We start from the raw sequence: 25,448 nt of genomic DNA, 5'->3' as shown, positions 1-25,448 counted from the left end.
TTTCTAATCAATTTAGCAACAAAAAGCTTTTTCTTGCGATTTTTTGAGAGCACCGGGTATGTGAAGAAACTTTTGAGGTTTAAGCAAAAAGTGATGAGAAATTACATGGGACTGTTATGCATTTATGGGCAGTTCATGTGGGTATTGGTATTTGTATGCTGTGGTTTATGACAGGTGTATGTGTTTTGACGTTGACTAACGTCTATATCGAAGTTAGGCCCCTGAATTTAAAAATCTAGTAATTCAACCAGGGAAAACCAGAGAAAAGTGGTCAGGTTTTGAGCGCTTATTTTGCAGTCATCTATAATCAGGTTTTCGAGGTTTTGGCATCAATCGATCAGAAATTCTTTTACGGTTAAATTTATGTAACAAAAACAAACTATTGTTTGAGATACACTATTGAAAAATTGGTAATTAATATCGATTGTCTAAATCATACCGCGCAGCCAATCACTACCTCTCTTCCCAAGCACAGTCGACACTAACGGATACAATCGATCTGACTTTGTTGTTATTGTTGTTGTCACTTTCTGTTTCCGATGTTTATGCTGCTGCTAGCGGAAAAAACCTTGCAAATATGCATCTTTTTGTTGGTGTTAATTTTACGACAGCGGCCGGCACCCCATCATTCTGATTCCAAAACCGCACCAGTGACATGCGGACGCTAGGTGATAGCAGCTGAAAGGAGGAAATACAAAATAGTACCGGTCATCTCGTGCCGGTTTCACCCGTAATGCTGGTGGCTTTAGTAGTAAATGGCTACTGCAAAACACTTAAATGGCTGGAATTCTGGACGGACTAACCAGGAAACTATAATCGGCAACTGGCACCTTTTGGTGCCTCGAAATTTTGGTACAGAAGCGGCTAATTGAATTTTCTGTTTTACCAAATGCTGCTGCTAGCGGAAAAAAACCTTGCAAAAATGCATGTTTGTGTTGGTGTTAATATTACGACAGCGGCCGGCGCAGCTTTCAAGAAACATTTGTCTCTGCCATTTCATCATCTATGTAGCCCATCCCTCTTTCTATTTATCTGACGAAGCCTTGGTATAAAACGTATCGTTCGAACATTTCACCCCATCAGTTTCATTATTAAACCGTACCGGATACATACGGACGCTCGGAGGAAAAACAAAATAGTACCGGTCATCTCGTGCCGGTTTGATCCGTGATGCTGGTGGCTACTGCAAAGTACTAAAATGGCTGGAATTCTGGACGGAAACCAGTAAACAAGAAATCGGCAACTGGCACCTTTTGGTGCCTCGCAGTTTTATAATAGAAGCGGTTAGTTGAATTTTATGTTTTACAATTGCTGTTGCTAGCGGAAAAAAAAACCTTGCAAAAATGCATGTTCATGTTGATGTTAATTTCACGACAGCGCTAGGTGTTAGCAGCTGAAAGGAGGAAATACAAAATAGTACCGGTCATCTCGTGCCGGTTTCACCCGTTATGCTGGTGGCTTTTAGTAGATTAACCAGAAAACAACAATGTAATCGGCAACTGGCACCTTTTGGTGCCTCTAAATTTTGTTACAGAAGCGGCAAATTGAATTTTCTGTTTTACATAATGATGCTGCTAGCGGAAAAAACCTTGCAAAAATGCATGTTTGTGTTGGTGTTAATATTATGACAGCGGCCGGCGCAGCTTTCAAGAAACATTTGTCTCTTCCATTCCATAATTTGCGTAGCCCATCCCTCTTTTAATTTATCTGACGAAGCCTTGGTATAAAACGTACCGTTCGAACATTTCACCCCATCAGTTTCATTATTAAACCGTACCGGATACATACGGACGCTCGGAGGAAAAACAAAATAGTACCGGTCATCTCGTGCCGGTTTGATCCGTGATGCTGGTGGCTACTGCAAAGTACTAAAATGGCTGGAATTCTGGACGGAAACCAGTAAACAAGAAATCGGCAACTGGCACCTTTTGGTGCCTCGCAGTTTTATAATAGAAGCAGTTAGTTGAATTTTATGTTTTACAATTGCTGTTGCTAGCGGAAAAAAAACCTTGCAAAAATGCATGTTCATGTTGATGTAAATTTCACGACAGCGCTAGGTGTTAGCAGCTGAAAGGAGGAAATACAAAATAGTACCGGTCATCTCGTGCCGGTTTCACCCGTTATGCTGGTGGCTTTTAGTAGATTAACCAGAAAACAACAATGTAATCGGCAACTGGCACCTTTTGGTGCCTCTAAATTTTGTTACAGAAGCGGCAAATTGAATTTTCTGTTTTACCAAATGATGCTGCTAGCGGAAAAAACCTTGCAAAAATGCATGTTTGTGTTGGTGTTAATATTATGACAGCGGCCGGCGCAGCTTTCAAGAAACATTTGTCTCTTCCATTCCATAATTTGCGTAGCCCATCCCTCTTTTAATTTATCTGACGAAGCCTTGGTATAAAACGTACCGTTCGAACATTTCACCCCATCAGTTTCATTATTAAACCGTACCGGATACAAACGGACGCTCGGAGGAAAAACAAAATAGTACCGGTCATCTCGTGCCGGTTTGATCCGTGATGCTGGTGGCTACTGCAAAGTACTAAAATGGCTGGAATTCTGGACGGAAACCAGTAAACAAGAAATCGGCAACTGGCACCTTTTGGTGCCTCGCAGTTTTATAATAGAAGCAGTTAGTTGAATTTTATGTTTTACAATTGCTGTTGCTAGCGGAAAAAAAACCTTGCACAAATGCATGTTCATGTTGATGTAAATTTCACGACAGCGCTAGGTGTTAGCAGCTGAAAGGAGGAAATACAAAATAGTACCGGTCATCTCGTGCCGGTTTCACCCGTTATGCTGGTGGCTTTTAGTAGATTAACCAGAAAACAACAATGTAATCGGCAACTGGCACCTTTTGGTGCCTCTAAATTTTGTTACAGAAGCGGCAAATTGAATTTTCTGTTTTACCAAATGATGCTGCTAGCGGAAAAAACCTTGCAAAAATGCATGTTTGTGTTGGTGTTAATATTATGACAGCGGCCGGCGCAGCTTTCAAGAAACATTTGTCTCTTCCATTCCATAATTTGCGTAGCCCATCCCTCTTTTAATTTATCTGACGAAGCCTTGGTATAAAACGTACCGTTCGAACATTTCACCCCATCAGTTTCATTATTAAACCGTACCGGATACATACGGACGCTCGGAGGAAAAACAAAATAGTACCGGTCATCTCGTGCCGGTTTGATCCGTGATGCTGGTGGCTACTGCAAAGTACTAAAATGGCTGGAATTCTGGACGGAAACCAGTAAACAAGAAATCGGCAACTGGCACCTTTTGGTGCCTCGCAGTTTTATAATAGAAGCAGTTAGTTGAATTTTATGTTTTACAATTGCTGTTGCTAGCGGAAAAAAAACCTTGCAAAAATGCATGTTCATGTTGATGTAAATTTCACGACAGCGCTAGGTGTTAGCAGCTGAAAGGAGGAAATACAAAATAGTACCGGTCATCTCGTGCCGGTTTCACCCGTTATGCTGGTGGCTTTTAGTAGATTAACCAGAAAACAACAATGTAATCGGCAACTGGCACCTTTTGGTGCCTCTAAATTTTGTTACAGAAGCGGCAAATTGAATTTTCTGTTTTACCAAATGATGCTGCTAGCGGAAAAAACCTTGCAAAAATGCATGTTTGTGTTGGTGTTTGGTGTTAATATTATGACAGCGGCCGGCGCAGCTTTCAAGAAACATTTGTCTCTTCCATTCCATAATTTGCGTAGCCCATCCCTCTTTTAATTTATCTGACGAAGCCTTGGTATAAAACGTACCGTTCGAACATTTCACCCCATCAGTTTCATTACTAAACCGTACCGGCTACATACGGACGCTATCTTGAAAGAATTCTGGACGGACTGACCAAAAGCATGGATATATTCGGCACCTGGCCCCTTTTGGTGCCTCGAAATTTTGTTACAGAAGCGGCTAATTGAATTTTCTGTTTTATTACAAAATGCTGCTGCTAGCGGAAAAAACCTTGCAAATATGCATCTTTTTGTTGGTGTTAATTTTACGACAGCGGCCGGCGCCCCATCATTCTGATTCCAAAACCGCACCAGTGACATGCGGACGCTAGGTGATAGCAGCTGAAAGGAGGAAATACAATATAGTACCGGTCATCTCGTGCCGGTTTCACCCGTAATGCTGGTGGCTTTAGTAGTAAATGGCTACTGCAAAACACTTAAATGGCTGGAATTCTGGACGGACTAACCAGGAAACTATAATCGGCAACTGGCACCTTTTGGTGCCTCTAAATTTTGTTACAGAAGCGGCAAATTGAATTTTCTGTTTTACCAAATGATGCTGCTAGCGGAAAAAACCTTGCAAAAATGCATGTTTGTGTTGGTGTTAATATTATGACAGCGGCCGGCGCAGCTTTCAAGAAACATTTGTCTCTGCCATTTCATCATCTATGTAGCCCATCCCTCTTTCTATTTATCTGACGAAGCCTTGGTATAAAACGTATCGTTCGAACATTTCACCCCATCAGTTTCATTATTAAACCGTACCGGATACATACGGACGCTCGGAGGAAAAACAAAATAGTACCGGTCATCTCGTGCCGGTTTGATCCGTGATGCTGGTGGCTACTGCAAAGTACTAAAATGGCTGGAATTCTGGACGGAAACCAGTAAACAAGAAATCGGCAACTGGCACCTCTTGGTGCCTCGCAGTTTTATAATAGAAGCGGTTAGTTGAATTTTATGTTTTACAATTGCTGTTGCTAGCGGAAAAAAAAACCTTGCAAAAATGCATTTTCATGTTGATGTTAATTTCACGACAGCGCTAGGTGTTAGCAGCTGAAAGGAGGAAAGACAAAATAGTACCGGTCATCTCGTGCTGGTTTCACCCGTTATGCTGGTGGCTGTTAGTAATAAATGGCTACTGCAAAATACTCAAATGGCTGGAATTCTGGACGAAAATAATCGGAAACTGGTACCTTTTGGAGCCTCGAAATTTTGTTACAGAAGTTTTGTAAAAGAAGCGTTGCAATTCCCTATACTATTTGCTTCAATGGAATATTTTTTTTTTTTAAGAATACGGTAGTCAACGTCATGCGGTCGTGTCTTGAATACCACCCTCCTACTTTTTTTGTGAAATGTTCATGGAATATTGTGAATGGTATGTGTACGTTTGGTGTGTGTTGTATACTATGGGTATGGCAGAATTAAATCTTTACACCCACCATAGTCCCACGGCAAGCCTACATTTGTGCACCTAAGCACATACCCTTTAACTTTTTTGCTATTTTATTTACCCTCTTCATTTCTAGCATTGCCATACATTTTAAATGAACATCTTGAGTGGACTAGTGGATCAATTTGTAAACTATATATCTATACACTGACTCCGATGAGAAATCCGTTTTACCTAGAAAAATAACCTTCAAACTCATATCAGCGATAATTGGCTCAAACTGTATTGTACATCAAAGATCACACTGTTTTCAGTTCGATTATAACAATTTCACCGTTTTTAATTTCAAGTATAGTTGTTGAACTGTGTTTCATGTTTAGATATCAAGTGATGCCACTCTTTTACACACAATATTTTACAACCCCTCTCTCTTACACACAATACCCGCATCGAACGCACATTGTAATTAATAGAGTTGTGAGATTGTTTATTTCATAACACGGTTCAATATTTGTCGTGTTAATAAACTTAAATTAAATTCAATCAGATTCAAACAATGTCGGTTCGAAAATTTGCAGTCCAATTTGCGTCCGCCAATCAGATAGTTGTCTTGTGCTGAGTACCGAACGAGCCAAATAGTCGGTAACAATTACCGAGCTCGGTAAATCTGAAGTGAAAACAAAATTTCTCAATCGAAATTCTTCCCTCACCTAGCTGGAAGTAACTCAATTACGTCGACAGGAATGGTCAGTCTCAAACTAGCAAGTAGGTACACAGTCCTGAGCGAGCCGGCAACATGCTGTTGCTTTGGTGGTGCCAACACTCTGTGTAAGCTGTGACAATTTAATCGCCTCCAGGTAGGTAAGCTTCTTGCCACTATGTTCCGTAACATCTGGCAGAAGTCAGGGTTGTGTTTTGTGAATGTTTCATGGACTAGGAAGAATCTACTCCGAAATCGAAGCCTCTGCCACGCCAATGGAAAAGTCCAGTTCTGACAACAAGGAGCATATTTTCTGATTCTCACATCCACCCAGGTATTTGCAGGTAGCTCAAACTAAGTGGCAAGTTGGGTTGGGTGCCAAAATGGTGAACCACATTCCTGGTTGCATGTCAGCTTCAGCAGCTATGTCTTGAAATTTCGGTCCGCAGTTCCATTCCGAAGAAGGGGTTGATTGTGATAATAACCGGAAGGTATGCATCCTTTGAAGAAGACGACACTTCTTGTGAGCTGCATTCTCATCTGGACGCTTCAACGGCTGCCGGCGTTGATAATGGGCGTTTGCACGTAAGCAAGAAGATTGCAGCCGGCCGCGTTCGTGTGTAATGATGTGGTCAATGTAGAATAATTTAATTTAGTGCTGGTTTGCCCAAGCCGATGCATCGGTCACAGCCTTCAATCAGCTGCAAGGTATTCAGGTTAAAGGCGCACTGTCCGGCGCGTCGCTCAGTTCAACATTAACACGACATAAGCACTCGAAGAAAATCAAGCTGAAAACAATTCGTTTCAGTGCTCCGATAAGACAGCCTGAAAGGTTTCCACTGTTCAACGAGCAAAATCTCCTGCCTATAAAATCATTCAATGGCGAAGCCATGATGTGTGAGTAAAACATGAACATTATTAGATGGCATATATCATCGTTAATAACATGACGTTATACGTCGCGTGAAGAGCTGTTCTTCCCCACTTACCCTCGTTTGTGTGTGACTCACGGATCGTGAAGTCAGGCCAAACGATGAAATACCTGTATGGCGACGTAATCATCCGAAGCGAACTGTATAGAAAATATGTCGACATCTAACCTCTACCTCGGATACCGATTCTTGAGGGGTTTTGTTTACAGATGATTGGTTGCCGGTCATTCAGTACCAAGTCAAAGACAAAACGCTAAATCATACCTGATTGTGCACTGATGAATGGCGTGTGATAGGGAATTTTGATTGGCCACTTATACGAACGGGTGTTTATTATCGGTGTGAGCACGGACACAGCCACATTGTGATAAGGTGAGGCGTTGTTGATCTTACAATGTGAGTGAATTCAGTTTGCGGAAATTTCAAGTTCATGCTTTCTTGTTTATCAATGAACGTTTTCAATATACCAAAGATCAACTGTACCGACAGCTAAATTATCGATTTAAAAGCAGCAGAACACTCACTATTAATTATCCAGCTAAAGCGGTTTCAACCTGAAGCAATACGACCAGATGGTTAAATCTAACGGAAACTTTTGCGAACCAGATCACTCAGCGTCCGCACAACGGGAGTCCCGTTGTCCCACTGCTAGGCACCGCTGGTACAGCTTGTTAGGCAGTCATAATTACACTGTGGGCACACAATGATGGATGATTCCGGCACAGCAGCAGGTTCACAGGTACAAGAGTAAACGACATTCAATTTTGCCACTTGCAGTTCGTTTCAATTGAAACACGCCGCCGCTGGGGCCGTCATCGGGGAGCGTTAAAACACGCACTCGCAGCACGCGAACCAAGCCCGCGTTGGCGCTAATGGGAATGGATCTAAACAAATAGCACTGGAGCTGCCGACTGCAATCAATCATTTTGATGAATGCTCCATTAAGAAGTCTAGCGACAAGTTTCTAATCGATTAATTACCCGCATTACCCGAAAGTACCGTTTTGTGCAGCGTGAAATCTCAGGACCATTTTTTTTTCTTGCTGCATGCGTGCTCCGAGGATTTCCACGTCTGTCAGCAAAGTTTCACATCCCGTGGAAGACTCACGCGAAGCCCAAAACCACCGAATCCCAAAAGGCGCGAGGATTAAATAGATATTACTAACGACGAATCTAGGTCCTGATAAGTGTGGAGCCCTGAAATCAATTTCCGGGTGGGATTATTGTTATTCATTATATAAGGCCAATCTGTCACAGACAGGCCGCCGCGCGGATTCGAGCTTTCTTCCGAACTGCCACGCGCCGATAATACGGGCTATTTGTCATCCCTATATAAAGACGATTAATTTGTTCCACCGCATCCAGCCGTCGCGTCCCCCAACCGATTATCCGACATCCTGAATAATTCGTTTCACCACGGAATCGATATCGGATTCTAGCGATCGTGGTCAGCGAAACGGAGAAATGGTAAACAGTAAACAAAACGTTTCTTCATTAACATTTCTTCATTAAGACTACAAGTCGGATGAACTGAAAATAAATAATAATAATAATAATAAAAACGTGATGTAATGCCGTCACGTCAATATGGCGTAGAAGCTGAGGGTATCGCATCGGTTGTGGCTGGTATGCGCGCTGAACGAAAAAACACCGAGCGATTTTATCTACCGGCACCATCTGCATTTTGCTTACAGAGAGAGCCGCACTGTGGTTATGAATAATTGAATCTTGCTGTGATTACTGTTTCATTCTGAAAAGTTCTGATGTTATCGCTCAATAAAGCCTTTTTCTGTTGTCTTGAATTGACGTTTTGTTTTTACAGAAATCGGAAGGGTTGATGATTGATGCGGCTTTTTGAACTATCGATTTTAAAATATAACCTTCATGACATTCCTTTATAGAATCATTTTTCTATGTAAATAAATCAAAGCCTTGGTGCTACATTGCGTATCGGAATTCGACCTTCTGTTTATTTATACACAGACTTCGCAGCCGACTGTTTAGTGTACAGGACAATTGCGGGGCTAGCGCTACGATCCTACTGACACTAACAGTCTCTCCCGAGCCGGAACTCGAACATACGACGACTGGCTTGTAAGGCCAGCATCGTACCTCGAGACCAGGTGGGAGATTTTCTATGTAAATATTATTTACAAAAAAATAATTGACGTTTCTTATTTCCATTTATTTTCGACATTACTTCATTAGAATAATAATTTTAATTAACTTCCCTCGTTACGTTACCCCTAAGCGAAGAACATAGCGACGCTGAACGTTCAACGAGCTAGAACATTTTTTTTAGTATTATTCAAGACTACTGTGTTGTGAACGGTTTTAAAGAATAAGCTATCTTTTCAGCCAGTGAAAGTCAAGTTGAAAATTATTATTTTTGCTACAGAGAAATAATGCATTTCTGCTGGATTTATCGTTAGGAAAGTGTATTAGCGAAAATTCCGAATTATAATAGTTGATCAAAATGCAACCTCGTAACGGTCCCAACGTATTGTAAGCAGTGTGGGTGCCTTATTTTGAATGGAACTTTCCAATCGTGCTTGTATTTTCTTTTTTCATTATAATTACTATGTGGAACATTCACTGCGACTAGAAACATTGATCTTTTGTGATATCTCCCGCGTGTCTGCTGTATTCAGCACTTCTATAATCAACAGTGAAGTTAAGCGACATGCTTATAGTATTCGTGTTTGTGTGTATTCTTTTTCACCCTTCCTTCCTAAACTTTCAGTTGCCAACCCCGTTGCCTCCTGCTAGTATTATCGCCAATGGTAGTTCCCTGGAGAGGTTTCAACTAAATACATTAAACCTTGTTTACGCGAGGGATACCAAATCTACGTAGAAAAACCTTTTTAATCATTTCTGCTAAATACTTTCGGGAAAAAATCAATGGCAGTGTTATTTCCACCTGCGAATCGAGCTGAAAAAGCAAAAAAAAATGTAAAAAAGTTAGACAACATCGGTGAATTTTCAGTAATTGGATTAGGTTGACTCTTCGGACGCTTTAAATAAACGATGAAAATGAAAAACCATTAAAAACATGGCGCGTAAAAAAAGACTTTTTGGGTAAATCTGCGTAAATTCCGAAGTCCGCGTAAAAAAACGACGCAACTTTTGTGTATGGCTAATAGCGTATGGGTGTTTTAGGAGTATGTATATTATTTTTTCTTTTGATAAGAAATGTCACAAGAAATACATATTCCACTGTTTTGCCTTTCTCCTAGAAAGGTATAGCAATCACTTGCAAAACCGAAAGTATAAAAGGGCTCCAAAGGGCCAAATGGCATATATCACTCGACTCAGCTCGACGAGCTGAGCATTTTCTGTATGTGTGTGTGTGTGTGTGTGTGTATGTGCAGATTTTTATTCTCACTCACTTTTTTCAGAGATGGCTGGACCGATTTTCATGAAATTAACTGCAAATGAAGGTCTCGTTGTCCCATAAGACCCTATTAATTTTCATTGAAATCGGATTTTTAGTTTAGAGGTTATGTATCAAAATGTAAAAATCATGAAACATCATTATCTCGAAAACTATACAACCGATTTTCACAAAATTGGTTTCAAATAAACGGGTTATTTGAAAAACCCTCAACTTTTAAATTTCATACAGATTGAAGTTGTGGTTCAGAAGTTATGACAAGAAACGTGTTTTGAAAACTACTTAATCTCACTCATGTTTCTCAGAGATGGCTGGACCAATTTTCATCAAATCAGTGTCAAATGGAAGGTCTAGTTGCCCCATAAGACCCTATTGATTTGTTTTGCAATCAGACTATTACTTTGCCTGTTATATTTAAAAATGTGAAATCCAGCTATGAAAAGGAACATATTCCGAAGACTACTTGAACTCACTCACTTTTCTCAGTGATGGCTGACCCGATTTCTACAAAATTAGTGTCAACTAATAAGTCTAGCTGCCTCGTAACACCCTATTGAATTTAACTGTAATCGGACTGTAACTTCGTCTGTAAAGTACCAAAATGTGAAAATCACGAAACTTCATTATCTCAGAAACTACACAACCGATTTGATCAATATTATTATCAGATGAGCGGGCTAGTTAAGGGTTAACTGATGAATTATGATTGAACACGTGGTTTCAAAGTTTGGCTGCCCTATACGTTCCCATTTCATTTGATTATAATTGAACTTAAGCCACCGTTATGTATTAAATTGTTAACAAAACAACGAAAGTCTATTATTACAATGATTACATGACTTATTGGAACATAACTAGTGTCATACGAACGAGTCATCTCTCAAACTTACAAATAACAAACTTCATAACAATTTGATATGTGGCTCAAAAGTTATGGAAAGAAAAGAAATTCAAAAGCTATTTAAAACTATACCTGCTTTAAATGTGGTCTCCACATAATTCAAATGTGGTTTTGTACTATTTGAACGTTCCAAATTCATTGATTCCTTGCGATGTGTTTAAAGTCCACAAATGCACGACGAATCGGCCATAGGATATGATAAAAGTCAAAAGACAAATCGTTTGAAATGATTGGTTTTATCGAAATGACAACATCCTCGACTTTTGGCTTCTGTACATCGCCCTAATTCTGAATATATTCATATTGGGTGGTATTCGGTCATTTTCAGCAAATTATCTAACATCAATCTGATACCGGAAATACTCATATTCGGAGGTATTTAGTTATTTTGATTGTTTCCCAGAATCTAACAGTGGTCGTCTTTAAATTGAAAATGGTGTCAAGGGTCAATGTTTGGTTTCTATGCATCATCTCGATTACGGAAATATCCATGTCGAGTATTATTTGGTCATTTTCGACTGTTTCCTATAAGTTGCATTTAGCGATTCAAAATAATGCATGAGGTCAATTGTTAGCTCATTGCATCATTCTGGTTCCAGAGATACTAATATTGGATGGTATTTGGTTATTTTAGGCTGTTTTTCACAAATCGGAAGTCGCCATCTTGGATTTCAAAATGGTATTTGAGATAATTTCTGGCCTCTAAGCGTGATTCTGGTTGAAGAAACACATATTGGGTGTAATTCGATCATTTTCCGCTGTTTCCCAGGAACCGGAAGTCGCCAACCTGAATCCAAATGGGGTCTTTGGTCGATTTCAGCTGCTGTGTATCATTCTAGATCCGGAGATACTCATGTTAGACGGAAATCGGCCATTTTAAGCTGTTTTCCAGAAACCAGAAGTTGCCATTATACAATTCATAATGGTGTCTGAGGTTAGCTTCTTGCAACACTCTTGCTCCGGAGATACTCATGTTGGGTGGTATTTGGTCATTTTCAGCTGTTTTTTCTGAAACCGGAAGTCGCAATCTTGGAATTCAAAATGGTATCTGTGGTCGATTTGAGCTACTGTGTATCAATTTAGATCCGGATATTATTATATTGGGTGGAAATCGGCCATTTTTGGCTGTTTTCCAGAAACCAGATGTTGCCATCTTACAATCCAAAATGTTGCCTGAGGTCGATTGTGGAACATATTTGTAACCTCTAAAAGCATTCTCATACCAAATTTGGTTGTATTTTCTCGATTGGTTCATGAGCTGTGCGATTCACCTGCCAAATTTGGTTCCTTTTAGTTGATTAGTTCTCAAGATGTGCAGAAATTTGTGTATAATTTGTATGGCACCCCTCCCTTCCAAAAGAAGGAGGGGTGTCAAAGCATTATGAACATATTATTTACCACTAAAAGCATTTTCCTGCCAAACTTGGTTCCATTTAGTTAATTAGTTCTCGAGATGTGCAGAAATTTGTGTTTCATTTGTATGAAACCCCTCCCTTTCAGAAAAGGGAGGGGCGTCCAACTATTATGGACATATTTGTTACTCCTTAAAACATCCACATGCCAAATTCGGTTTTACTTGCTTGGTTTGTTCTTGAGTTGTGCAGAAATTTATGTTTCATTTGTATGGGACCCCTCTCTTCCAGAAAAGGGAGGGGTCTCAAACTATCATAGGAACCTTTATCGGTACCAAAAACCCCTACATACAAATTTTCACATCGATCGGTTCGGTAGTTTTTGAGCCAATATGGATCAGACAGACAGACAGACCGGACTGCATTTTTATATGTATAGATGTATGTACAACATCAATTTTTTAGAACCTAAAGAGTGAATATACATTTATTGGATTGAAGCGTTCATGTAAATCTATTTTTACAAATAATAAGTTTGTATGAGAAAGGCTGGGTCTGACCGCTAGGTGGATTAATTTAGGTTTTTTTTTCTATAATTAACAGCAGAACTGTTTAAAAAATTGATTTCGAATTTTAACAACTGTAAGTGAGACAAACCCTGCCGTTAAGAAATTATGACACAGTGGGATCAGGTCAAATTTCTAATGTCCACACTCCACGAAACAATGTCTTTATACATAGGAAATCTGTAAACACTGTCCCTATTAAAAGGCAACAACAAACACATGAGATCGGGTGCGGTTAATCAACCGCCGATTATGCTTCTTCTCTTCACACGAACTCTAATGTCTTCGAAATTAAGACATGTTTTCACATCTGGCATCACTGTCATGACTCGTAAAACAGGGTTGTATTTCCTAAAAGCCAGCAGTAGAAATGTCACTTTGTACACTACCAGGGCTATATTCCGCACAGACCAGCAAAAGAAATGTCACTTTGTGCACTACTTACCAGTTAGTGAAAATTTGAAAAAAAGGATTGAAAAGGATTTTTCGATTTAAAAATCTAAGAAAACTCGTAGAGATCTAAGAAAAATTACGTAATGCCTACTGAAAGGTCGGTCATCGATCAGTATAAGAAAAAGCAGGTTTTTTTTTTAATTAAAACATGGTTAGTGGATGTTAGTGGATGGTTAGTGAGAATCTATAGAAATAACCCATAGGCATAGGCATCCCGAAGGAACACATTGGTCATATTATTCATGAATGATCACACACATTTCTTCACAACAATTGTTCAGTGATTAATCCCTAACGACTATTTTCTGTTTTTTCCGGTTCAAAAATATATCTCACTAGCAGGCGACTCTACACGAAGTTGATGCTTCGCGCAGTACGCAGTAAAAAGATTTGAATATTACACGTCCCCTATCATTTAATCATTTTTTTATCATTTAAATTTTAATTGCTTCCGATGTAATTTTTTGTGATTTTGTTTGAAAATTAAGTGCAATATCATTTAAATGTGCGTGTAGTGCTAAAGAATTTTCTATCATAAGCGATGGAGGTAATTCTCTATATTCGATTCGACATAAATTTTGGCACTTTTTTCTAACTCTATACTACAAAACTAACATCGAATTTTTAGGTGACCGCTACAATACTATGTATGAGACTATGTCGAAAAATATTACAGTATTTTTCGGAATTTCGAAATAAAACATGATTGGTGCTAATAAAACACACGGCTTGTCTTTCCTCTAGACTTTACTTTAACACACTGAATTCGCGCGGACTTGGCAATTCCTTTCGATAACAATGGTCCATTTGGGTTGCTAATTGAGGAGAATCTACTTGATTAGAGTAGTCGACTTTTCAGGTTGTGCTCCAAGCGACTCTTCAATAAACCAAAATATTCTTCTATAGTCAAATGCAGGTTAAAATCTATTCTTAGACAGCTGGGGCGAGATGCATTGTGTCAATTGTGCAAAGGAATGCATCTTTTGCACAATTTACAGTATTTACTTTTTTAGCTAACGAAAAGTTAGTATCACTGCGCGTATGGGTCGCGCTGGGTGGAGTAAAACAAGGTAGTAGGTAGAGAGACCGAAAATAACCACACGGCAGGTGTGCTACGTAGAGAATTCCGTTATCGTTATTTACTGTGCACTTGATTACTACGTTGATGAGTGGGTGCTACACCATCCCCTTTAGAGAGAATAATGTATTACATTAAAGTGAAAGTATTCTAAAAAAATGGTCATTCCCCAATTGTCTCCAAAACTTTTGTTTGAAAATTTACATTTTTTTCTTTGTTGCTGAGTTATCTATATAAAATTTTTTTCACATTATTTTGTTATAATAAAAATTCTCATTTTTTTTTATCAATATGTTTTCATGAATTACTGTTGCTTTCTTTGCAGCTATATATTTTAGTTCGCAGTTTGGTTCACACACTTCAAATGATGAAAACTATCAAGGGCAGTACGAATCAGCTCAATCAGTTTTGTTGGGAATTCCTGTTCGACCATAATCTGCCATATATCGTTGCGCTTAACTGAATTGCATACCGCCTTGAAGTCTATAAACAGATTATGAGTTTCACTTCCAACGAACCCTTCCTTCAACGGTCTTAATCTATAAACATGATGTTGAAAGGATATTTTGTATGCAGAATTAAGGAGTGCTATGCAGCGATAATTGTTGCATCCGCTCCTTGTAAACAGAGTATATCAGTCCGTCTAACCAGTCCGCTGGTAGTTTATATTCGGTCTCAAACAACAATTCAGCTGGGAGGCCAGGAGCTTTATGTTTTTTTTACCTTTTTAGTGTTTTCCTGACCGTGTCCAAGCTTGGAAGACTCACTGCTCATCCATCCTCCTCAATTTTTCTGCTGTTCCTCTCGACGGTTCTATCCTCTCGTTTCCGAAGCATGGTCCAACTTGTTTCCAACGCATGGTCACCAGTGCACGCTGGGAAAAAATGAACCCAAATTCCCACTAATTCAAAGCCGCTGGGCTGGAAACCTAAAATATAGCATTTCTTATGTAAAATTGGTCAATAAATCGATTGGTAATACTTTTATTCTGTGTAGAGCACGAGAAAGGGTTTATATTTCCGAAAATATGCAAAAATAGGGTGAAAAGGGGCGAAATAGACCATTTCTCGTGATCTGCCCAAAATGAAACCATCACCAATCGATTTGAACGACGAACTCATTGAAATCGTGAACTCCCTGAAGGTGGGAAGGCACCGGGACCAGATGGAATCACGATTTTGGCCATAAAGGTAGCTTCCGGGCTGTTCAGAGCGGTCATGCAGAAATGCTTAGACGACTGCCTCTTCCCGGATAAGTGGAAGCGACAGAGATTGGTATTACTGCCGAAGGCCGGGGAACCACCAGGTAACCCATCGGCATGTAGACCAATCTGTCTGCTAGGCGAGCAAGGTGCCTGAGAGGGTTATTCTCAACAGACTTTTAAGATTCACCGAGAGTGAAACCGGTCTGTCAAGCAACCAGTTCAACTTCCATAAAGGTAAGTCCACGGTGGATGCTATTCTTTCCGTCACTAAAACGGCCGAGGTCGAGGTCGAGTTGGAAGCCGCGCTATCCATACGCGTAGTTGAGGATTCGATGCACTCCAGCAAACTGGAATTAGCGCATCATAAAACAGAGGTCATCGTAGTGAACAACCGTAAATCAGAACAGAAGGCGATTAGTGCCGATGGATGCACTATCGTTTCAAAGCGATCCTTGAAGCTTTTGGAAGTAATGGTCGACGACAAGCTTACGTTTGAGAGCCACGTCAGCTATGCATGCAGGAAAGCTTCCACAACTATAGCGGCATTATCGCGCATAATGTCAAATAGCTCGGCAATATTTTAGGCACAAATCCTCCACATGTGAGGGGGACGTGCCGTTATAAGCCATGGCTTTTTAGCCGACCTACCTGATACCTGCCAGAAGGCCAACCCTGCCTTTACGAAGTCAGCAAAGTCAATAATTAACAAGGGGTTCACTAAGCACACTAACCCTTCTTCCTAAAGCAATACCTAACGGCAGTCCCAAGAAGATTCGGGTTCAATAAAAATGGAGAAACGGAGCCTCACGGCATTTTACCCCTATCTGGCGTGTTATATGATTTGCTGCGCCAACGACGTTCTTGACATTCTTGACATACATCGAACCGCGTGTTGCGTATGGTTTTTGCGATCCGGCCCGGCCCAATGCTCTCGCGCTGTATTGCTGACCGTATCGCGGATGTGCCCTTCCTTCAGGTCTCCAACCGATTCACCAATCCGCTCATCAACCTTCCGAGTGTACTCAGCGGTAACACTTTCAACTGACAACCTATGGATGTTCAACCTGCGTGAAGTGCCCGACTGGTACATGTTAGTCATGACATGACATGACAGCGAATCGTTTCTACTACGAGATGGGTGACTTCGAAAGATCGCACATCTATGACGTCTGAGAAATGGCGATCGTCAACCCGAATGCGGTCGAACTAAAAGCAGGCTTCGCCATTAGGATGTTGCCATTAGTGTTTCCGGGAATCTCTTCGTGCAAAATATGTGCCACAGATTGCCATTCCCCTTGGCTGTGGTTAAGTTCAACAACCTATGATCATCCTTATTACTTATAGCATGTAGGTTTTATCTACCAATACTGGTACGGATGAACTGTTCCTGTTCAATCAGGGCGTTTGTGTTCCCGGTGAAGATCTTGCAATCATGTTTTGGGAGCTTTCTCCCTTTACGTCAGTGGGTTTGGTGTTGTTGGTGCGCATATATTGTATACTGACTGACATTGAAGAATCTGCTCTTGATTCCAAACACGCATAAACGATCACTGATGAGTCTTAATCTGATGATTAGTATCATATGTTTTCCTTGTATGGCAAAATCGACGCTTCGTTAGTTAGTTAAGTGAAAACAATGTAGGTATAGTTTGTATGTGACATACTTCTTGGTCCCATTCTAACCCACCGTGGTTTCATAATTTTATATGAGGTTTTGGGTCATAAAAAGATGGCGTCATTTAATTGGTCGGATCAACTCCAAGCCACTAGGAAATTTTTCGAGCAAGATATCCGTGTCAACTGACAATCCTAGTTTATGTGCTGGATTGAGATGATGAAAACTTTAATTATGTTCACATCATGTGAAGTGCACTTAAACACTTGGTTAACATATTATTCAAAACTTGGTTAGCATATTGATAGATCGCAGCAAGCTGCGGACGCGAATGGACGTAGCTTTTCCGCGTGTGATTTTTCGCTTATATTTTTTCCAGCACTTAAGTTGATATTTTCTTACGCGTTTTTTACGAAAATTGATCAATTCTGAAAGACAAACTGACTGTGAACAAGTGTTGGATGCAGTATTTAGAGTTTTGTTCAACCATTATAGTGAATTATGGAGTTTAAATCGACGTAATCAGGGCAATTGAAATTGCATTTGAGTTGGTCAGGGTGTGATAGTAAAGTGAGTGTGTTGCTTGAAGATTAGAAAGTGACAATTTCGGAATACAACTTTGGACTCGGCCTGTGGACGAGTTGTGTTGACGGAGGCGTTCGGGAGACCAGCGTGTGTGATAGACGTGCTTGCTAGGAAAGGTTCCCACCATCAGAAGGTTAAACGGATTGAAGTTGATACTGTGCGGGCCGTGCGGGGCCTGTGAAAAACGGTAATGAGTGTGTTGGGAAGAGCGTCTTTATGAGCGTTGCTATGTGACAAGACAGCAACGACAAGTGATAGACAAGTGTATGTGTGGAGGGTGGTTACCGATACCAAGTGGCCTGACATAAAACCACCTTTGCAAGGAGGATACTGATACGGGATCCAGAAGAAAATGGATTAGGATAAGTATTTTGTCTCAATCTGTTAGATTTGAATGTCGGGCGCACATTGAATTACGACGACGGAGAGGTATTCGAATTAGTGGTTTAGATGCTTTGATGTTTCGAGCCGTAAAACGGCAGAACTGTGTATGCGTGAGTCAACATGAAGTGCGCATATAAAGTATGTTTATGCGTGTGTTGAAGAAACATAGCTAACATTGGCTAAGCTCGTTATGAAAATTTTCGCCTTTTTCATGGAATTCGGAACATTTTCGAGAATTTCTCGTTTTATAGAGTTTTATGTTTGATATTTTTGATTGAAGAGTGAATCTTTAGTTGAAACACACTAGAAATTGATATTATTTGAGATTTAGTGTGAAAAAATTGCGACAATATGTCGAAATAAAATTTATAAAAATGATATGTTTCGAACAGTTGGAGCATAATCTTAGTCATTGTCATAGCTTATGACTTCTGTTACTGTATGAAAAATAAGTGGCTCTATTTAGAAGCGCTATCAGAGTACAAGTAAAAAAAAAAATTAAAAGTGCAAAAAGGTTTCCGGCAAAATGATGAAAACAGCATATTTTACCTAAACCCCAGCATGTTTGTGTGTTTCTCACAAATAAAACAAGTTTCAACATCATTTCTATAACTTTTCAGAAAAGTATGTTTTGTGAGTTTGGTTTAAAATGCATAATTATTTTGAATATCATGCAAAATTGGAAAAAGTTCATAACGCTCACTAATACTAATGCATCGACGTGAATTACATACCTTCTGGAACTGTCATACCTGGGGCTTACCCGGTCTACCTTTTGTACCCCTGCAGAAAAAATTGTATACTTACACGCTTACATATTTACACGTTAAAACAAGATACGTCTACTCTAACTAGTTTAATACTTTTGAATTTATTAAGTATGATATTGAAAGGTTTTCATAATCGATTTTGATACGATATAGATTTTGAACAAAGATCATTCATATACCGCCATACAAACATGAAAACTTTTAATGAACCATCAGACAAAGGAGCAGCATTATTATATTATCAACATGTTGACCATTTCAGATCCAGCTATGAACAAGGCGGTTCTACGATTTTTACATCGTACTTTCACTTTTGGATGCTGATTCAATTTTGTTTTGATCTAAATTCAGATTATAATATTTACAGCTCGTCGAGAAAATATTATTAAGATGTCTTTTGTTGTTTAATATAAATATTAATAATAATACTTTATTCCATTTCATTCCAATTCCAATTTGTTGTATTTCAACACAATATAATGACCTTTTTTATTCGTAATTTTCTTATTTAACATACATGTTCTCTAAAAAGGTAATAACATCCAGCAATGGCAGAGTATCAACTTTCTTCTTCATATGAGCTAATATTTTATATCACATTTTATAACTTATTTTTTTAGAGCGAAACGTCTGTGCAAGCGCTGCAGTGTTATTGTAATAACTCATTCCAATTCATGTTTTCAGTCGCAGTAAGGAGCACAACAACAACTATTGATAGGTCATAAATATATCTCAAAAAGTTCATAGAGAGCAGTCATCGAGATCTTCTTTGCATTTCTTGTTGTATTTTTTAATTCATTTTTATTTATCTCACATTTTATGTACATGATCATATCCATATTGTTTGGATGACTTTATACGGTGAATGGTTGCGCTGCCATGTTGTACTTAATTGAAATAATAACTTATTTCAATTCATGTTTTCTTTTCAGCCACAGAAAGTAGCTCAATAACAACTATTGATATATCGTGAATCATTCTAATATAAGTTCATCTATTTTATTTTAGCACAACATAGCGAACATTTCCCATTTGTTTTTCCTCGTTAAAAATTTGAATATTTCAGCTATGGGAGGCAATCAACTGAGATCTTCTTTACATACCCCAATACTTCTTAGTGTATTCAATAATTCATCTTTACTATTCTCACATTATATATACATGATCATATCTATATTGTTACATTAATCATTTGAATCATGGTCATATCACTTATCAAAGTGAATCCTGATCAAAAACCCACCCCACTAACAAAAACACCCTTCCGTGGTCTTTGTAGGGATGCAGAGGTATACTCGGTCTCTAATAAAGCAAAGACTACATACTAACATTCCTTCCTTATTGTTGGTTTCGTGCGGCACTGGCACGACTAGAAATTCATAGTTCCAAGAAAAGCGGGATTGGAAAATTAGCGTTTAAAATTACCTTTATTTCGTCCAACAAAACTATAAGCAAGTTAAAAACTCTTTTTTACAATCTCTGAAGCAAGTTTTTGATTTGAATTCCAAAGACATATCACTCACATTTTTTTTATTTTTTTTTTTTGTGAACTTCGGAACAAGTTCTTGTTGAATAAAACTTAACCGTGTTTGGCATCGTTTGACATTATTATTTCAAAATTAAAAAAAAAATTGAGTTGTGCTCGTGTTGCACGAAACCGACGATATCCCCATCTGACTGTAAGGACGTGGCCGGCGCCGTTATTGGTCTATAAAAAAATCGGGTCATTGAATGATGCACAGTGAGAAGGAATTACCACTCCCAGTTTTTCTTTCAGTTGATTCATTGTGCATCTTGAGCGGCTCGGACCCATCACGGAGTAGCAACCATTGATATGTACTGTCAGAACTAAGCTAAGCTAAGCTATTCAAAACTTGGTTAGCATATTATTCATCAAAAATGTAGAGCAATGTGGGGCATGAATTTGCATGGGGCAAAAGTAATCAATAGCCTTTTTAAACGAGCTAAAAAAAGCTGGCATCATTGTATAAATTTGTGACATTATTACGTCAGCTGATCACGTATATAAACACATAGTATTTCATTGAAGTGATGTGAAGTTATGAGGTGAATTATGTTTCGAGCTATTTCGATCAAATTTTCATAGTTTTGGGAATTATAATTTACCGATTTATAGAATAAAAATGCTCTTGAGGCGTACAGGTGTGTGTGTGTGTGTGTGATATATCTCAGTGAATACTAAACAATGTGGGCCGATTCAAATCAGCATAAGAAGGCTGTTGGGGCCACGCACAAATGTATGTGGTTTCATAGAGAAACAAAAGTTTTTTCAATTTTCAATTTAGAACCAACTTAAACCGACGAACAATAAGACTTCTGTTAGGGTCAGGCAAACATGTACGCAATTTATATCATAAAAGTAAAGCAAATCTTTGGTGCCACATTTCAATTCGAAACTCGACCTTCTGTTTTTTATACACACACTTCGCGGCGAACTGTTTAATGCACAGAACAATTGTAGGGCTAGCGCTACAATTCTACTGGCACTAACAGTCTCTCTAGAGCCAAGACTCGAACCTACAACGGCTGGTTTGTTAAGTCAGCATTGCACCCCGAGACCAGCTGGGAGACATAAGAGATTGTATCATAAAATGTACAAATTACTCTATATTTACAAAGGTATTCAACATCTAAGGAAATGAAGCAAAAAAACACTATTTGAATCGCAAAGGAGCATTGTAGTGTAATATCAAAACTAAAACTAAATCACACTACAGCTATGCTCAATTATTGCTTATAGAGCTGAGAAAAAAAAATATAAAAATTAATCTCAAACAAAAATAGATGAGACAGAGCTACGATGAAGTAAAGGAAATGATTAGTCATTTCCTCTTGGTTTTTTTATTATTTCTTCATTTTTCGTTTTTGTCTTTTAAAAAAAAAAAATTTAGACAAATGTAAACAGACAAAATAGTGAAAAAAAATGTAAACCGAGAGCATCTCTGCACTTCTACCGGAAAGCAATGGAACATTGGAGAAAGGTCAGGGTTATTATTTTTCTCATGATTAGTATCGGCGATGACAATAGCTACAATAACAACAACATTCAATAATAATACCTTTGAATTATTCGGCTCTAGGAATTATATCAAATATGACATAAAATTACGTTTAGCTTTATTATTCATTAAATTAAATGAGATTAGGTTCCTAATTAATTGGTAAAATGCCAAGCTAAACATAATTTGTGTATAAACACAACTGTGTGTACAACCATAGTTGTTTACTAAGGGATTAGGGATATGTTCACTAAGAGTATCTATGATTTAAATTACATCCAAAATCGTTATTTACAGCCAAAGATTATAATTTACATTCAAATACATGAGTTTCGGAAATCTACAGAAATTTGTTTTTCCAAAAAATTCAAAAGTTTTGCTTACTTCAGCAAATGTTAGTTTATTGGACGAGTTCAACTAATGACTACGTCCAACCTCATTATTGAATGGGTTTCATTGCCTTAAAATAGTGATACATTTCCTAGTACTTTATTCTTTCCTATCATCCCGCCGGATATCATATTTTATTGGCAGCATATCTGCAGGTTTAAATAACTTAACTTCGCAAACCCCAGGTTGACCTAACGTGAAAGTTAATTAGCTCAATCCGTTGTTTTTGACTAAACCGAAATCAAGCCTGAAATATTTCAATCATAGCCCCATCTGCAGCCTACCTGCAGGCGCATCAAGACACAACGCTGATCATCCTTCGTTCACCTCTCTAAAATCACGCTCATCATGCTTTTTTTCGACTCCACTTGCAGTATACCTTCATTCTGCTGTTCGTGTTCCTGCTGGAAGCCATCGTCGGTGGTCTCGCGTATCTGTACGAAACCCAAATCGAGCTGGAGCTGCAGTCCAGCCTGAACAGCACCTTCATGGAGCAGTACGGTGTCAACGAGCGCCAAACCGAAGCCATCGACCGGATGCAGCAGCAGGTCAGTATTTCAGCGATGAAATTGCCGAAGCACCAATCTCGCTTGTTGTGTACCTACCCGCAAAAATACTAATCAACGGACAACTCCACCTCTTTTCAGTTCGGTTGCTGTGGGGCGGTTCGGTTCGAAGATTGGCGCTATAGCGTGTGGTTGCGGTCCCGCCGAAAGGATCTAATACGACCGACCGAGGGCCGCCGTGTACCGGATTCGTGCTGCATCAGCATGACACCCAAGTGTGGCCTCAGCGACAGTCCCAGCAATATTCCGTACACGGTAAGAGTGGATCGTTGTTTTGATTTAGTTTAATCCATTTGGTCGCTAACTGGGTTCCATTTTTTAGGGCTGCATCTACAAGATGGCCGACGACCTGCGGCATCATCTGATCCTGCTGGGAGCCATTGGGCTGGGCATTTGCGTTATTCAGGTGTTCGGTATGATTCTGTCCTGTTGTCTGTACGTCAAGCTGAAGGATGTACTCGATTGACAAAAGCCAGCGGATCCAATAGTCGAACTAATGGATCCGCTGCCGGACAATATCAGTCTTATCTATGGGTATGACGATCAGACGATTTAGGGTCTGCCAATTGGAAAATGAGTGTACATTTGTCAATGAGTGCTTTTTTGAGAAAAAAAGTATCAATCATTGAACAAAGCGTGTTTTGTATTAATTGTAAATAGAACAAGAACTGTACCGTAGTGCCTAGACGTTACGCTTTGATTAAATATATATTGAATAATGTTATTTTATGAGCCAATTTATCAACCTGTTCACTATAGAATTTATATTTATTAAATACAGCGAAAGTACAACTTCGAGTTTGAACTAGTTGAACAAGAAACAAAACATAGTCATGATTTCGAACAACTATTAGAGCCATAACAACCAAAACTATGATGATAAAGATGACTAATTTGCCATGTGTATAATACCTTTTCGATGTGTACAATAAAATCTTAACATAACAGTAAGGCAGAGAGTATAATTTTTACATCCGAAAGTTACTCCTAACCAGCCAGTAACAAAATTTTTTCACTTTTGGAATGGGGATCTATACCGTTAACCGAAATATGAAATTCTTTAAACTCAAAAGGTTTCCAACGATATTTTTTCTGATTGCATTTTGCCGATGTCATCGGTACAAGGATGATTCCTTTGTTAATTTACATAATATAATGCGTTAGAGGATATTTTTGTTGAATTTATTCTTAACAATATGCAAAAGTTTCGGACATTTCTCCCATATTCATCAAATGTAGGTGAAATTCAAGTTATTTACAATTTAGCGTTTATCTTATTGTTCATGGTTTTTGAACATCATCGACTCCCTACAAGGTGTTCCTAGATAACTTGTCTCTTTACAAGCAAAAAGCTTTGTGTTAGAATACTCTAAACAGAGGTATACTAAAGTGATATTTCCATGATAAAACTACTCTTGAGTCTAATAAATTATTTTATCGGGAAAAATATTATACTTGCCAAGCCAAACACGACCATTAGGATTGATGAGCCATTTGGCATGAAAACGAAACATTTTAGAATTTTCCAGGAATATGATGATGATATTTTTTACTTTTTGGTGGTGTCGTAAATCCAAGCAATCAGTCTTCTTCTGACTTTTAGGGATGTTGTTTTTATTCTGAGATTATTGTGAAGTTAATTCTTTATACTAAATTTTCTGAATATTGGAAACGTACATGAATTTGACATTAACTTTTTAGTGGTTTTGGCCGTTTTATCCTTATAAAGTACTTTTTTTTTATTTTGAGCTCAATTCTATATCCTTCTCTATACTGGCGCGTTTTCAATATTCTTAGGTTAATTCGGATTAATATTGTTATTTAGGCTACTTGTGGTATTTTTTGCTATTCTGAGTTCAATAGGGGATGGTCTTTTTTTTCAGTTCATTGGCCTTTTTTTCCTACATTCAATGCTCAATTTGTGGCAATATTCAATATTTCTAATAGGTTTTAGCCATTTTTAGCCTTTAGGAAGTGTTCTAGTCATTCTGATCTCGTTTTAAGAATATTATCTTTTTAGCTTTTTGTGTCCTTCAGGGTTTTCTGGATATTCTGAGCTCAATTTGGTGTCATTTTATTTTCCGGCTTTCCTGGCCTCTCGGCTTTTTTCTCTAGTCAAAGGAGTGCTTTTTCACCATTTTCTTCTCAATTTCGTTTAATGTTTTTTCCCTGGCATTACCTGGCGATTTTCGGAATTCTGAGTTTTATTTGGGACCATTTTTTGTTCTTTTCTGGCCTTTAGACGTGTTTAATAGTAAAAAGCACGTTAGCTTTGAGATAGATTTCTTTTCTGATCTCTAGAAATATTCGTTTTTAATCCAAGCTTATTGACTTTATTCTGGTCTTTAGAAGCGTTTTCTTACAATTTTTTTTTGCCATTCTGAGCTTCTTTGGAATTGTTTTCGTATCT

General features: G+C 38.6%; 1 protein-coding gene across 2 annotated transcripts in view; it reads left to right on the top strand.

Moving 5' to 3' along the window:
• Positions 1-23,979, top strand: part of LOC129724269 (CD151 antigen-like) — a 191,963-nt gene extending 167,984 nt beyond the window's left edge. For both annotated transcript variants that reach the window (XM_055679000.1, XM_055678999.1), the window contains 3 exons: positions 22,847-23,020; positions 23,120-23,293; positions 23,361-23,979. In XM_055679000.1, the coding sequence (XP_055534975.1) occupies positions 22,847-23,020; positions 23,120-23,293; positions 23,361-23,504 (492 nt within the window). In that variant the 3' untranslated portion in view covers positions 23,505-23,979. The remainder of the gene's footprint in view (positions 1-22,846; positions 23,021-23,119; positions 23,294-23,360) is intronic.
• Positions 23,980-25,448: the final 1,469 nt, after the last annotated feature.

Source organism: Wyeomyia smithii, chromosome 2 (genome assembly GCF_029784165.1).
Source record: "Wyeomyia smithii strain HCP4-BCI-WySm-NY-G18 chromosome 2, ASM2978416v1, whole genome shotgun sequence".
NCBI lineage: Eukaryota > Metazoa > Arthropoda > Insecta > Diptera > Culicidae > Wyeomyia > Wyeomyia smithii.
This window is presented reverse-complemented; position numbering and strand designations above follow the sequence as displayed.